At 39.6% G+C, this 17,001-nt stretch overlaps 1 protein-coding gene across 2 annotated transcripts in view; it reads left to right on the top strand.

Moving 5' to 3' along the window:
- SNX4 (sorting nexin 4) overlaps positions 1-17,001 on the top strand; it is an 80,463-nt gene that overhangs the window by 41,613 nt on the left and 21,849 nt on the right. For both annotated transcript variants that reach the window (XM_054481477.2, XM_063661692.1), the window contains 2 exons: positions 2,433-2,505; positions 8,545-8,606. In XM_054481477.2, coding sequence (XP_054337452.1) covers positions 2,433-2,505; positions 8,545-8,606 — 135 coding nt within the window. The remainder of the gene's footprint in view (positions 1-2,432; positions 2,506-8,544; positions 8,607-17,001) is intronic.

The raw sequence follows: 17,001 nt of genomic DNA, 5'->3' as shown, positions 1-17,001 counted from the left end.
ATTTAAATGAACCACAGTAACTGAATACTTGGGGTCTGTGAAAAGTTTTTTAAGCCACATTACAGAGTTTGGACTTTGTCTCAGGATCAGCGGATAACCTTTGCAGTAGAAAGCTGCTTAAAAGCAAGGGGGTGGTATAGATATGGACTTTGGAAGATCATCCAAGCAGAGCGGACAGTAGATTAGAGGAGTGTGGGAGTGGGCTAGGAGGCCAGTCAGGAAGACTGGTGAGAGATGATGATGCTAATCTGAATTTAGGGCATTGGCAGAGAGGCCAGAGAAAAGTGAGTGGATTGGGGCAATGTTTAGGAGGTAGGATCAACAGACTGGGCAATTAGTGGAATGTATGGGGTGAAGGAGAGAAGGAAATACAGATGGCACTCAAGTTTTCATTCTTTAGAGTGCAAGGGACCACAAGGGAAAGATTTTGAGGAGTAGTGGAAGATAGGCTGAGCTTTGGCTATGTAAGCAAGTACAAATATCTACTAAATCAGTTGGTTTTATAGATCTGGAGTTAGGAGAGATTTGGGCTGATGGTAGAAATTTGGAATTTAGCAACATGTAGATCATAATCGTGAAGCTTTGTGAATGACAAGTCACATAGGAATGTATAGATTGAAAGACTGATTGGAAGATAGCTGAGGACCTAGGACTGAGCCTTGAAGAATGCCAACACTTTAAGGATGTTTTCAAAGTATAACCGAGGTCAGCTGGGCATGGTGATGCCCATCTGTAGTCTCAGCTGTTTGGGAGGCTGAGGCAGGTGGATCAAGGGCTGCAGTGAGCTAGGATCAAGCCACTGCATTCCAACCTGGGTGACACAGTGCCAGGCCTTTAAAAAAAAAAAAAAAAAAGAAGGAAAGAAAAATAAAGTGTAACCTGAGGACTGCCAGCATGTGAATCCTGTGGATGAGCTATAAAATTCAGATTCAGATTCCTGAGTCCCACGAGGACCTTGGTGTATTCATATCCCTCTGAAAGACCATCAGTAGTGTTTTTAAGAAATATTTTGGCCAGGCGCAGTGGCTCACCCTTGTAATCCCAGCACTTTGGGAGGCCGAGGCAGGCGATCACCTGAGGTTGGGAGTTCAAGACCAGCCTGACCAACATGGAGAAACTCCATCTCTACTAAAAATACAAAATTAGCTAGGTGTGGTGGTACATGCCTGTAATCCCAGATACTCGGGAGGCTGAGGCAGGAGAATTGCTTGAACCCAGGAGGCGGAGGTTGTGGTGAGCCAAGATCGCGCCATTGCACTCCAGCCTGGGCAACAAGAGTGAAACTCCATCTCAAAAAAAAAAAAAAAAAGATTTCAGGAATTTTTTGCACACTACAGTTGGAGATGTAAGAGATGGGCGAAGGAAGTACTACAAAAGAAGCTTCAGGAGTGACCAGAGAGTGAAATAAAAGGAAAGCCATGAGAAAATAACACTGAAACGGAAACAGATTTTTGAGAAGGAGGGTGATGTCAGCTACTGCATTACCAAAAGGATCAAGTAAGAGGAGAACTAAAATTGATCATTGGATATTACAACATGAAAATAGTTGGTGACTTTGTCAGGAATATTTCCCTACTATATAGTGCTGAAGGCAGAAGCTAGATTCTCATAGGCTGTGCAGTGAATGGGAATGGAAGAAGTGGTTATTGCTGGAGAAATGATACCTTGTGAAAGCTTGGCTATAAAAGGAGTAGATATTGACAGGGTGTTAATAGCTGGGTGTGTTGTCAAGGGAGTGTGTATTTTAATCTATGAGAGGAGTTAATTGATATGTTAGTGAGAAAAAGCTTATAGAGATAGGAAGTTAGGAAATAGGAATATGGGGTGTAGCTGGAATGGAATCTAGAGCGTTAGATGGGAAGAAATCCTAGTGGGAGGGAAAAAATTATATAGATATGGGGAAGTGTGTAAGTTGATTGGCAGGAGGTAGAGGTGGGAGTCGTTCCCATCTGATGGCTTTTGTTTGTCTGTGAAGCTTGGTTGTTTGGAGAATGACAGGCGGTGCATCAGAAGTTTTTGGTCCTTATGGAAAATGGCAGTTAATAGATGAGGGAAGCAAATTACTTGAGCAGAATTAAGATTGAGGTTAGAGACCATGAGTTTATGATTGCACCATAATGTATCTTTTAGCTCCTTAAAGTTTTTCCTGTTTTGTATTTTCAAAGTAATTTTTCATACCAACAGATTTTTTTATCTATTTCAGTTCCACGAGGTAAATTATGAAGTGTGATATCTTGACTTTCAAAATATCAAAAGAAAGTATCATTTTATTTTGGAGTTTTTTGGATTTATATTGGTGTGTAAATGTTTAAGGCCAGCATATGGTTAAATAGAATCAGTTTTGTTATTCTCGGGAACTACTGTTTTTTCTTTCAGTTTTTGACTGCTTGTTTTCATTTGAAAAACGATGTTTTATTTGTTTCCTGTTTCAGGAGATTTACTGACCTTAAGCACTATAGTGATGAACTGCAGTCTGTCATCTCACATCTTCTTCGAGTCAGAGCTGTAAGTGATCCCCAAAAGCTTTTTGATGCTCATGCATAAGGAAGTGCTTCTCATTTAAGCATTATGTTTTTAAGTAGTAGGTGGTATTTATCATGAATAACTGATTTTTGCATTTGAATTTAAAATGTTCATCATCCAAACTGTACTTTTTAAAAAAATGTGAAATGGTTTCTGTTATAAACAACTCACTTAGCCTGTTTTCTCCATGGTTTGGAATAGAATAGTTGTTTTGGATGTTGTCGAAAGGCCTGCCATTTCAGTGCTGGAATGTAAATAAGTGTAGGATTTTAGATCTACATATCATATTCTGTCATGTTTTTTTTAAAGGTCTGTGAAATAGTTTATAGACGTTAGGCCATCGTGTGTCTGTGCTCTTAAATTCTACCAAATAAACTAATTTCAGATAAGTCTGCCATGAAAAAAGGGGCTAGAAATCAAGGAATAATAATTATACTTAACCATATAGTTCAGCTGTAATAGGCAAAGAGGAAAATACTTTTCAGTAAATTAATGTACCTGGAAAATGTACCATCCACTCTGGTCCCTTGTGGCAACCTAGAAGGAACCTTAGAACATGCCTGTGCCAAAGGCTTTGAAAGAGACTGGGATACCAGGTAAGGTCACATTTTATGCTGATTGGAATCTGGAATCCTCTTTATTATTATTATTTTGAGATGGAGTCTCGCTCTGTCACCCAGGCTGGCGTACAGTGGCACAATCTCAGCTCACTGCAACCTCCACCTCCCGCGTTGAAGCAATTCTCCTGCCTCAGCTTCCTGAGTAGCTGGGATTACAGGCATGCAGCACCATGCCTGGCTAATTTTTGTATTTTTAGTAGAGATGGGGTTTCACCATGTTAACGAGGCTGGTCTCGAACTCCTCCTGGCCTCAAGTGATCTGCCCACCTCAGCCTCCCAAAGTGCTGGGATTATAGGCATGAGCCACCATGCCTGGCCAGAATCCTCTTGAAATGAAATATATTGCCTGGAATTTGTTTTAATAAGAGTCTACTGCAGAAGCTCTTTAGTCTAATTAGATCCCATTTGTCAATTTTGGCTTTTGTTGCCATTGCTTTTGGTGTTTTAGACATGAAGTCCTTGCCCATGCCTATGTCCTGAATGGTATTGCCTAGGTTTTCTTCTAGGGTTTTTATGGTTTTAGGTCTAACATTTAAGTCTTTAATCCATCGTGAATTGATTTTTGTATAAGGTGTAAGGAAGGGATCCAGTTTCAGCTTTCTACATATGGCTAGCCAGTTTTCCCAGCACCATTTATTAAATAGGGAATCCTTTCCCCATTTCTTGTTTTTGTCAGGTTTGTCAAAGATCAGATAGTTGTAGATACGTGGCATTATTTCTGAGGGCTCTGTTCTGTTCCATTGATCTATATCTCTGTTTTGGTACCAGTACCATGCTGTTTTGGTTACTGTAGCCTTGTAGTATAGTTTGAAGTCAGGCAGCGTGATGCCTCCAGCTTTGTTCTTTTGGCTTAGGATTGACTTGGCGATGCGGGCTCTTTTTTGGTTCCATATGAACTTTAAAGTAGTTTTTTCCAATTCTGTGAAGAAAGTCATTGGTAACTTGATGGGGATGGCATTGAATCTGTAAATTACCTTGGGAAGGATGGCCATTTTCATGATATTGATTCTTCCTACCCATGAGCATGGAATGTTCTTCCATTTGTTTGTATCCTCTTTTATTTCCTTGAGCAGTGGTTTGTAGTTCTCCTTGAAGAGGTCCTTCACATCCCTTGTAAGTTGGATTCCTAGGTATTTTATTCTCTTTGAAGCAATTGTGAATGGGAGTTCACTCATGATTTGGCTCTCTGTTTGTCTGTTATTGATGTATAAGAATGTTTGTGATTTTTGTACATTGATTTTATATCCTGAGACTTTGCTGAAGTTGCTTATCAGCTTAAGGAGATTTTGGGCTGAGACAATGGGGTTTTCTAGATATACTATCATGTCATCTGCAAACAGGGACAATTTGACTTCCTCTTTTCCTAATTGAATACCCTTGATTTCCTTCTCTTGCCTAATTGCCCTGGCCAGAACTTCCAACACTATATTGAATAGAAGTGGTGAGAGAGGGCATCCCTGTCTTGTGCCAGTTTTCAAAGGGAATGCTTCCAGTTTTTGCCCATTCAGTATGATATTGGCTGTGGGTTTGTCATAAATAGCTCTTACTATTTTGATATACGACCCATCAATACCTAATTTATTGAGAGTTTTTAGCATGAAGGGTTGTTGAATTTTGTCAAAGGCCTTTTCTGCATCTATTGAGATAATCATGTGGTTTTTGACTTTGGTTCTGTTTATATGCTGGATTACATTTATTGATTTGCGTATATTGAACCAGCCTTGCATCCCAGGGATGAAGCCCACTTGATCATGGTGGATAAGCTTTTTGATGTGCTGCTGGATTCTGTTTGCCAGTATTTTATTGAGGATTTTTGCATCAATGTTCATCAAGGATATTGGTCTAAAATTCTCTTTTTTTTGTGGGATCTAATTGAACTAAAGAGCTTCTGCACAGCAAAGGAAACTACCATCAGAGTGAACAGGCAGCCTACAAAATGGGAGAAAATTTTCGCAACCTACTCATCTGACAAAGGGCTAATATCCAGAATCTACAATGAACTCCAACAAATTTACAAGAAAAAAACAAACAACCCCATCAAAAAATGGGCGAAGGACATGAACAGACACTTCTCAAAAGAAGACATTTATGCAGCCAAAAAACACATGAAGAAATGCTCACCATCACTGGCCATCAGAGAAATGCAAATCAAAACCACAATGAGATACCATCTCACACCAGTTAGAATGGCAATCATTAAAAAGTCAGGAAACAACAGGTGCTGGAGAGGATGTGGAGAAATAGGAACACTTTTACACTGTTGGTGGGACTGTAAACTAGTTCAACCCTTGTGGAAGTCAGTGTGGCAATTCCTCAGGGATCTAGAACTAGAAATTCCATTTGACCCAGCCATCCCATTACTGGGTATATACCCAAAGGACTATAAATCATGCTGCTATAAGGACACATGCACACGTATGTTTGTTGCGGCATTATTCACAATAGCAAAGACTTGGGAACCAACCCAAATGTCCAACAATGATAGACTGGATTAAGAAAATGTGGCACATATACGGCATGGAATACTATGCAGCCATAAAAAATGATGAGTTCACGTCCTTTGTAGGGACATGGATGAAATTGGAAATCATTACTCTCAGTAAACTATCGCAAGAACTAAAAACCAAACACCGCATATTCTCACTCATAGGTGGGAATTGAACAATGAGAACACATGGACACAGGAAGGGCAACATCACACTTTGGGGACTGTTGTGGGGTGGGGGGAGGGGGGAGGGGGGAGGGATAGCACTGGGAGATATACCTAATGCTAGATGACGAGTTGGTGGGTGCAGCGCACCAGCATGGCACATGTATACATATGTAACTTACCTGCACATTGCGCACATGTACCATAGAGCCTAAAGTATAATAATAATAATAATAATAAAAAGAAAAAAAAAAGAGATTTCTCTGTACTTTGAAAAAAGAAAAAAATAATAATTAATAAATAAATTAATTAATTTAAAAAAAAAGAGTCTACTGATGAGCAGTGGAGAGCGGGGGCAGTTTTAGGAGAAATGAGTTTGGCCATATAATAATTATTGAAGCTGGGTGTTGGGAAATGGAGGTATATCCTTCTGTTCTATATGCTTTTTGTATGTTTCAAGATTTCCATGACAGTACAGAAAAAATAAAGGAAAAAATTCTTCTGAAGGTCTTATATTGTCTTGATCTCCAGTTTAACTGTTCAAGAGTATCGTTGGACTCTTTGAATAAATTATAATATACCTTCTCATAAAAGAAAAGTTACCTGCGAGAATTATTAGGCTAGAGTCAAGAACTGGGTATTAGAAAGGGCTGTGGATTAATGAGATAAAATTTCTGGACCTTTGGTTGCCTTGAAATTACCCAGACAAATTAGGCAATGGTTCTTGTGGGAGGTGCAGATGGGGGACAAACATTCAGAGAATCTGCATTGTACCCTCACATTGCTTCTAGTTTTTTTTTTCTTAAGTGGTTTTTCAGCAACTTCTCTTCTCTTCCATGCTTAATATCTTAGTAGAGGATGAATGCTCAGCTTTTAGGAAGGAGGTTTGGTATCTAAAAGTACAGGGATCTAGAAAAGTTAGTGTTAGAATGACATTTTCCATCATATATTCTCTGGAATGCTAACCCTGTAAGATGTTCCCTACTGCAAACCATATCTCCCTTGAGCAGTCATGATTCATGTGTGGTGTTAAAGGTCTAAAAGGTTCTACAGAAAAAAAAACTGTTAAATTTTATTGTCTCAATGTTTCCCAACCTTGCTTGATGATGGAACCACTTAAAAAAGAAAAAAAAGAAAAACATTCAACACTGCACAGAATGCTCAAAAAATACTTGGGGGGCCAGGCACAGTGGCTCATACCTGTAATCCCAGCAGTTTGGGAGGCCAAGCTGGGCAGATCACTTGAGGTCAGGAGTTTGAGACCAGCCTGACCAGCATGGTCTTTACTAAAAATACAAAAATTAGCTGGGCGTGGTGGTGCATGCCTGTAATCCCCGCTACTCGGGAGGCTGAGGTGGGATAATCGCTTGAACCGAGGAGGCAGAGGTTGCAGTGAGCTGAGATCATGCCACTGTACTTTGGCCTGGGAGACAGAGTGAGACTCCATCTCAAAATAATAATAATAATAATAGTAATAAAAAGAAGAAGAAGAAGGAAATGACATCCTAGAGAAATTAGTTTAGAGGTCTGGGGACAACCCATAAGAGTTTCAAGTAGGAATAGGACTATGAGCTTTGTCCCGAAAGCTGGTTCTAGTGTAGGGGCCAGCATCTTTTTCTGAAGGCCAGATGGGAGGTGTTTTCAGCTTTGTTAGCTTTATGGTTTCTGTTGCATCTATTCAGCTCCACTGTGAAACTGACTGTGCTCCAGTGAGACTCTGTTTACAAAACAAGTGGCAGACCTGTAGTGTGTGAACCCCTAGTCTAGTGGGTACGTGTTTCCTCAGAGCAGGCCAACGATAGATGGAAAACATTTTATGATCCTCATACACCTACTTGAAGTATTTGTAGTGGCAGTTCTGTTGATTTGTTCTATCATTAATGCCTAATTCCTCATACTTATGTTTGAGTAAGGAATCAGGGAGATAATTTATCCTTAGAGCTTATACTTAGAAACTGTATACCAGAAATTTTTTCTAGAGCTTTTTGTAGGATGAGCTTTTGGTCTTCCAGTTTGTTTTCATAATGCTTCGGGGGAACGTAAAGCAAATTAATTACCATATTGAGGTTTTGTTTTAACTTGTAAAATTTCTGTGACTGGCTAGGCAGTACACATTTCAGTGAGTAAATTATAATTCTGTTGTTATTAAAATAATGTGTTCGTTGGTGAGGAGTTATCTTTTGACAAAGCATAGAAGTATATGCATGTATTCAGCATTTATATATAAAACTGTATCTCAGTAGAATTGAAAATGTGTCCTTTCCCTTGGTTAATTCCACTTTGGGGATTTTATTATAAGGAAACAATCTGAAGGAAAAAGGCTTATTCTCAGAGATAACTTTTTATAATACTGAAAAATTAAGAATAACTGAATTCCAACAAGATTATTCAACAAGGAATGCTTGTATATCTTATACACTACTTAGTGGAATTTTATGCAACTATTTATAGTGGTATTTATTAAAGGTAATACTAACCTGATGGGTAAGCATATTACCACTCTTGCTATAGGCAATTTAAAAACAGTAATTAAAAACTTTGCAGAAAAAGAAGTATGAAAGTATAAGATATGATAAATATGTTAAGAGCACTGGTTTTACTTTTAGGGGGATGGGATTTTCGGAGATTACTATTTTTCTTTTTTCCGTTTCCAAGTTTATTGTACTAAGCATGTTTTTTGTTTTTTGGGTATTTTTTTGGATGAAGATATAACTTTGACCTAAAGTAATTTCTATTAAATATTTATTTCAGAGAGTAGCAGATCGACTCTATGGTGTATATAAAGTACATGGGAATTATGGGCGAGTTTTCAGGTAAGCATCATACAGACTTTAAAAATAATTAGCTTTAATTAGCTTTTTGCCTAAAAACAATAATTCTTGAAAATTTATGAGTCTGGAGAGAAGATTATTTCTTTTTTTGTTTGTTTTTGTTTTTGTTTTTTGAGACGGAGTTTCTCTCTTGTCACCCAGGCTGATGCAATGATGTGATCTCAGCTCACTGCAACCCCCACCTCCTGGGCTCAAGCGATTCTCCTGCCTCAGCCTCCCCAGTAGCTGGGATTACAGGCATGCGCCACCACACCGGGCTAATTTTGTATTTTTAGTAGAGATGGGGTTTCACCATGTTGGTCAGGCTGGTCTCGAACTCCTGACCTCAGGTGATCCGCCCGCCTCAGCCTCCCAAAGTGCTGGGATTACAGGAGTGAGCCACTGTGCCTGGCGTGAGAAGATTATTTTTTTCAAATAACGTCCTATAATAGTGGTTTTCAAGGCTTTCATTTCAAAGCCTTTCTTTAAATAAAAATTAGTGAGGATTTTCAATACATTGATCAGATAAAAAGTAAAACTGATTGAAGCAGGGTTGCAGCCTTTTGCTTTCTTGACAGAATGCCTAAGGATATTTCATTGGAAATGACTGGGTTACAGAATTAGTGATTTTCTCTTTCTTTCTTTTTGTCATTTTATAATTTACAAAGGCTTTCGCAGTGTGAGTTTTGCACTCTTAGGTTAACTTTAGTGATAAATAGAATATTTGTTTATATGACTTGCATATTTTGGTTATTTTTGAACCACTAATTTTCATATGTGTTCATTATTTTGGTTGTGACATTTTAGAAGTTATTATCTAGAACTTTTTATAAGAAAAATATCCTTGCAAATGTTCCATTATAAGTCCTTTTGATTGAGTTAATTTAAAATATGGCTTATTTTGCATTTTTAATTTGATCATACATTCAGTTAGGACAAAATTCAAAAGGAATAAAATCTTCTACAGTGAAAAGTCTCAGCCAGATGTGGTTCTCATACTTGTAATCCCAGGACTTTGGGAAGCCACAGCAGGAGGATGGCTTGAGGCCAGGAGTTCAAGACCAGCCTGGGCAATATAGTGAGCCCCCCATCTCTACAAAAACTAAAAAATTATCTGGGTGTGGTGGCATGCACCTGTGGTCCCAGCTACTTAGAAGGCTGAGGTGGGACGATCACTCAAGCCCAGGTGGTTGAGGCTACAGTGAACAGTGATTGTGCCACCACACTCCAGCAACGGAGCAAGACCCTGTCTCAAAAAAAAAAAAAAAAAAAAAAAAAAGGCTCCTCATCCCTGTCTGCCAACTATTTTGGTCTCCTACTCTGACATAACTAATACCACTTTCTTAGTTTCTTGTATCCTTCTAGTAAAAAATAGCACTGTTAATGGAACATATTAGCATATAAACAAATGCATTTTTCCTTTCTTTAAAGTGAAAGAGGAGGCTGGGTGTAGGGGCTCACGCCTGTGATCCCAACACTTTGAGAGGCTGGGGTGGGCAGATTGCTTGAGTCCGGAAGTTTGAGACTAGCCTGGGCAATATGATGAAACCCCATCCCTAGAAACAATACAAAAATTAGCTGGGCATGGTAGCACGTGCCTGTGGTCTCAGCTACTTGGGAGGCTGAGGTAGGAGGATCACTTGAGCCTAGGGGGGTTGAAAGAGCCCAGGCTGGATGATAGAGTGAGACCCTGTCTCAAAAAAAAAAAAAAAAAAAGAAAGAAAAGGGAGCAAATTGTATACATTACATTGTTCATTTGCTTTACCTTGCTCCCCACCCCCACTTTCTTTTTTTAAAAATAGAGACAGGGTTTTGCTATGTTGCCCAGGCTGGTCTTGAATTCCTGGGCTCAAGAGATCCTCCTGCCTCAGTCTCTCAAAATGCTGGGATTGCAAGCATGAGCTACCACACCTGGCCTTTGCTACTTTTTGTTTGTTTGTTTGTTTTGAGACAGACTCTCACTCTGTCACCTAGGCAGGAGTACAGTAGTGCAATCTCAAATCACTGCAACCTCTGCCTCCTGGTTCAGACAATTCTCCTGCCTCAGCCTCCCAAGTAGCTGGGATTACAGGTGCATGCCACCACAGCTGGCTATGTTTTGTATTTTTAGTAGATGCGAGATTTCACCATGGTGGCCCGGCTGGTCTCGAATTCCTGACCTCAAGTGATCTGCCTGCCTAGGCCTCCCAAAGTGCTGAGATTACAGGTGTGAGCCACTGCACCCAGCCCGTTTTTTTTTTGTTTTTGTTTTTGTTTTTGTTTTGAGATGGAGTCTTGTTCTGTCGCCCAGGCTGGAATGCAGTGGCACAATCTCAGCTCACTGCAGCCTCTGCCTCCTGGTTTCAAGCAGTTCTCTGCCTCAGCCTCCCGAGTAGCTGGGATTACAGGCACCTGCCACCACACCTGGCTGTTTTTTTGTATTTTTAGTAGAGATGGGGTTTCACCATGTTGGTGAGGCTGGTCTTGAACTCCTGACCTTGTGATCCACCTGCCTCAGCCTCCTAAAATGCTGGATTACAGGCGTGAGCCACTGCACCCGTTTTTTTTTTGTTTTTTTTGTTTTGTTTTGTTTTAAATACAGGGTCTCACTTTGTCACCGAGGCTGGAGTGCAGTGGTATGGTCTTGGCTCACTGAAACCTCTGCCTCTTAGGCTCTAGTGATCCTCCTGCTTCAGCCTCCCAAGTAGCTGGGACTACAGGCACACACCACCATGCTCTGCTACTTTTTGTATTTTTTTGCAGAGATGGGACTTTACTACGTTGCCAAGGCTGATCTTGAACTCCTGAGCTCAGGTGATCCATTGGCCTCGACCCCCCATAGCGCTAGGATTACAGGCATGAATCACCATACCTGGCTCCCTACTTTGCATTATTAAAAAATTTTCTCGGCCAGGCATGGTGGTTCATGCCTATAATCCCAGCACTTTGGGAGGCCAAGGCAGGTGGATCACCTGAGGTCAGGAGTTTGAGACCAGCCTGGCCAACATGGTGAAACCCCATCTCTACTAAAAATAGAAAAATTAGCCAGGCATGGTGGTGGGGTCCTATAATCCCAGCTACTCAGAAGACTGAGGCAGGAAAATCTCTTGAACCCAGGAGGTGAAGGTTGCAGTGAGCTGAGATCACGCCAGTGCACTCCAGCCTGGGCGGCAGAGTGAGACTCCATCTCAAAAAATGAAAAAAATTTTTTCTCAGGTGGTGGGTTCTAGGTGGGGAAAAAAATTCTCATTTCTTCTATTTTTTGTGGTTTCATAAATTTTTGATTCATCTGTAATTTATTTGAATGTAAGATGTGAGATAGAGATTTAAATTTATTTAATTCATTTATTAGAGTAGTAGGTTATCCATATGTCTTTGGTTGATCAATACATTAAAATTAAATGCAAGTTGAGACAGATCAGGGTTATATGACTTTTTTAATTAAAAGAAGCTTATTGATATTATAAAAAGGTAAACTCTTCATAACTAGGACCAGGGTCTATGAAAATGTATGATCAACTGTAAAAGAATAGTATAATGAGAAGAAAGACAAATAGTGTTACACTTTTTGAAGTCTACCTCATGCTGTCTGACTTAACATTAATTGCTTTTAGATTTATGCACAAGTCATCTCTAATTTTTAGTATTACTCAAACTGGAACCCAATTAAGCTTGGGAACAATGCTTATTTAAAAACAAAAATTATATCCCATAGGAGACAATGGGGGGGAATTAACATAAACTAAACATTCTCAAAGGTAGCACATTTATTATAGTTAATAAATGAACTTTTTAATTAATTTGAGAGGCGGGTAGACAAAAGATCAATTGGTTGAATCAAACTTTAAAGAAAATTATTTGCATTAAGGCCACATGATAAATATTGTACAGGTTTTTTTTTTTTTTTGCCAGCTTAATAAATTATTAGAAAGCCACTTTACATTTAAAAAATTTCATGAGGCTGGGTGTGGTGGCTCACACGTGTAATCCTAGCACTTTGGGATGCCAAGGAAGGAGGATCACTTGAGGCCAGGAGTTCAAGACAAGCCTTGGCAACATAGCAAGACCCCATCTCTACAAAAATAATTAAAAAATTAGGCATGGCGGCACATGCCTATAGTCCTAGCTACTTGGGAGGCTAAGATGGGAGGAACACTTGAGCCCAGGAGTTCAAGGTTATAGCGAGCTATGATCACACTACTGCACTCCAGCCCAGGTGACAGAGCAACACCCTGTCTCTCAAAAAAATAAAAATAGATAAAAATAAAAACATCTTATGAAAACTGAGCCAGAAAGACCAGAGGTGGTTGAGGTAATTTAATTAAGACCTGAACTGCAGCAGTTGCCAGCGAAGAATAAAGAGGCCTAAATGATGGACTTACCAATGGATTTTTTTCAGTCATTCAGCACACAGTAACTGAGCTCCTGTTACCATGGTAGGTGCTAAGAATACCAAGATTTAATTTAGGGCAGCTGAGTGCCTAAGAGGATTGTGATAGAGAATGTAGGTGGAATGGTGGGTTTGAGGGATGAGTTTTAGGGTTCTCATGTGGATAAATTGCATTCTAACTAAAGATTTTTATTAAGCAGTTAGAAATTTGGATCAGGAATTTAAGAAGCTAGTGAGAATATGAGTTGTATATATAAAGTGTATCCTTACAGAGTGATTTTTTAAAACATAGATTTAGTTGATAATATTAGAGGGTTAGAGCAAGTCTACAGGAGACTCAAGGGCCAAGCCTTAGGGAATATCTGCGTTCAGGGATCAGGCAAGAAATTGATGAGGAACATGGAGTATGCAAAGTCAAGCAAGTGAAGGGAACACTTCAATAAGGCTTGGAATTATACTGTAGAAAAATTGAATTTAGGCCAGGCACGGTGGTTCACGCCTATAATCCCAGCACTTTGGGAAGCCGAAGCGGGCAGATCACTTGGGGTTAGGAGTTCAAGACCAGCCTGGCCAACATGGTGAAACCTCGTCTCTACTAAAAATACAAAAATTAGCCGGGCATGGTGGCGTGTGCCTGTAATCCCAGCTACTTGGGAGGCTGAGGCAGGAGAATCGCCTGAACTGGGAGGCGGAGGTTGCAGTGAGCTGAGATCATGCCGCTGCACTCCAGCCTGGGTGACAGAGCAAGACTCCATCTCAAAAAAAAACAAAAAAGAGAATTGAGTTTAGATGAGAAGGGGGAAAAAGTACATCTTTAGTGTTAATTTGGAAAGCAGTTTAAGTGGTATGACGTTATGTCCTAGTGATCCTAGAAATAAGAGGAAAGGATTAAGGAAGGAAAGACAGCAAGTTATTGATTAGTCTTTTAAGAAAGTCCCTACTCATGGATGTGAAGATGGCAACAGTAGACACCGGAAACTGCCAGAGCGGGGAGGGAGGGTGGGAGGGAACAAGGGTTGAGAAACTTTAACTATTGGGCACTGTGCTCACTGTGTGGGTGATGGGCTCATTTGTATCTGAAATCTCCACACCATCCAGTGTACACACGTAACAAACCTGCACGTGTACAGGTACTCCCTGAGTCTAAAATAAAAGTTGAAATTTTTTTTTTCAAAAGTCCCTGAGGAGAAAGATGAACTGTGGTTATTTTTGAAGGGTAGTAAGACTTTTTTGAGGAGAGGCTGGGGCTGGCGTGGGATGGTGGACAGGGGAGGGATAGGAGCATGGACGAGGGAGAAGATAGGGAAGGTGCAGAGCTGTCTTAAGGCAGGGAAGAGGTGAGTTGTAGAAGGCACCATGAAGTAGGTGTCTTTTTTGAGAACAAGTTTGTGTAATTGTGTGGTTGTGGGGATTGAGGGGAATGACGTTGGGCAGTCTGTCTCAAACAGTGCAGAGAATTCTCTTTTGGGGGGTTGGAGGTAGGGGTGCCAATAATACTTGTCCTACTGCAAAAGCTCCTTTACCTCCCTTCACCAATTCACAGGGCATTGGCCAGAAGCAGCTGTACCAAGTGCAGGAACTCTGTGAAGGCTTGAGTTTTATCAATTCATGTAAAATCTACATTGTGTGGATACTTTAATATTTATTTTTAAAAGTTTATTTTTCCCCACTAATGTTTAAGTAAAATTTATTCTTCAGAAACAGTGTGCCATATCTATTATATGGCTTCTAATATCCATGATGAAAACATCCCAGTTTGAGAAGCACCGATGAAGGCATCACTTCGGAATGTGGAAAGGATTGCTGAGCAGCGCCAGTTTGTGGGAGATGGTTTTTATCTTTTCAGTGCTGCTGACCTATAAGAGTAATGAAAAAATTCAAAAGTTGGGGGCCACATAATCGGAAAAAAACTTAATTTGTTCTTTGGTTTGCAGTTTGAGAGGGGAAGAAATACAAAGCTGGTTTTATCAGCCTTTTTTTTTAATTGAAATTTTTTCAATATATTCCTTAAGTAATTTTTGTAAAATTATGGCAATTGGAGGTTGGAGTGAGAGAATGGACTAAAAAAAAGACTGAGCTGTGACTAGAAAAGGACTGACATGAAGTGACAGATGTTATGTAGGTGAGAAATGAGCAGGAATTAGGCTTACAGAGAAGAAACAGGGAAGATTTTGTTGTATATTCATGGTGCTGCTGATGTTATGTTTGTTTTGTTTGTTTGTTCATTTAAGTAGAGGAGTTTATTTTGTGCTCCTACATCCCTAGGCCTTTTGCAGCCTCCCTCCCCTATTAATAGCACCTGACCCAATTTAGGATAAGCCTAAAAAAGGGCTATTCCCCATAGGGGCTTATAGGACTAGTTTCATGCTCAGACAGGAACTTTCAGATCCACCTGTGCAGAAATGGACTAAATACATAGGTGGGGTTCACTCTGCAAAAGACTTAGAGAAGAGGGGGAAAGAGTTTTAAGTACCAATAACTATGCATTTAAAGCTAATGAAAGCAGTCAGGAACTAATAGCCTAAAATGTTGTGTTCTGTTAATTGAGCATTTTAAAATATCATCTTAATTCATAGGTTGTGAATCCATATGGAAGCAACCAAAAGTAACCGTCTCTTCCAGATTCAGTGTTACAGTTCCTTTCAAGAGATTCCAGGAAAATAGACAAATTTCTTTCAAAAAGCCATGTGCAAAGGCACACCAACTTGTTATGTACCTCAAAGCTCAAAGACACAAAGATGTACTTGTGTTTAATGATTCTATAATTTCTAACTTTTTAGTTATATGCATGGAAAAGCTCTTTTTTTTTTTTTTTATTTGAGATGGAGCTTTGCTCTTGTTGCCCAGACTGGAGTGCAATGGCGCGACCTCGGCTCACCACAACCTTTGCCTCCCAGGTTCAAGCGATTGTCCCGCCTCAGCCTCTCAAGTAGCTGGGATTACAGGCATGTGCCACCATGCCCAGCTAATTTTGTATTTTTAGTAGAGACAGGGTTTCTCCACGTTGGTCAGGCTGGTCTTGAACTCCCGACCTCAGGTGATCAGCCCTCCTTGGCTTCCCAGAGTGCTGGGATTATAGGTGTGAGCCACCATGCCCGGCCGAAAAACTCTTTTGACTAAGACAACAAAAAAAGTTAAGTGCCTTAAGTTGGGACTGGTAGATAGAGGACTCTGTTGGAGGTTGATTCTAGGCTCAGCTCTGTCTCTGATCAGCTGCCTGACTTTGAGTAAACCGTGTTAGGTTTCTGGGCCTCAGTGTCTATTCTTAATTGTTGGGGTAGATGAGGACAGTGATTTTCAAACCTTTTTTTAGCGTGGAACTCTTATGTGTTTAAACAAAGACTCATACAGAAATATAAACAAATAGAACCTATTTCCACAGACCTGTTTGGGGCTAGAGATTTTATCCTTGGTGAATACCATACTGGATTACTAAATTTAGCTCTAAGCCTTTCTTTTTGTTGTAATTAATATTTTTCATTCCTGTCCAAAATCTTGACTCTCAGGCATTCTTGGAGTCTTTTTTTTTATTTCATGGAGCTATAAAATACTAGAGCGACCCTGGTGGTTTTTTAGTTCGAGTTCTAGATCCAAGAGGTGAGGGTGGACTTCGGGTTGTCTGAAGTCTCTGAAATCGTACACAAAATCTTGTGGTTTTTTTTTTTTTTTTTTTTTTTTAACTTTTTAGGGAAAAGATACATAGTTTTCATCTATACTAAGAGTATAATACTATTTTATTTTTTATGATATGTTGGAATTGAAGATGTTTATTATACATTCTTTAAATAGCAGAAAAATTGGAAACAACCTTTATAGCCAGGAAAATGATTAAAAAGATTGTGAGTTGCCATTTAAAATGACATTTAGAACAAATTATTTTAATAGTATGGGAAAATACTATTTAAAAAAAGCATGACACAAACTCACATATACCATATGATCTCAGCCACTTTACGCAAATAAGACTAGAAGGAGGTATATCAAATTATGTTATCTCTTGGCATTTGGGATTATAGATTTATTTTCCTA

The sequence above is a fragment of the Pongo pygmaeus genome, chromosome 2 (assembly GCF_028885625.2).
Source record: "Pongo pygmaeus isolate AG05252 chromosome 2, NHGRI_mPonPyg2-v2.0_pri, whole genome shotgun sequence".
Lineage (NCBI taxonomy): Eukaryota > Metazoa > Chordata > Mammalia > Primates > Hominidae > Pongo > Pongo pygmaeus.
This window is presented reverse-complemented; position numbering and strand designations above follow the sequence as displayed.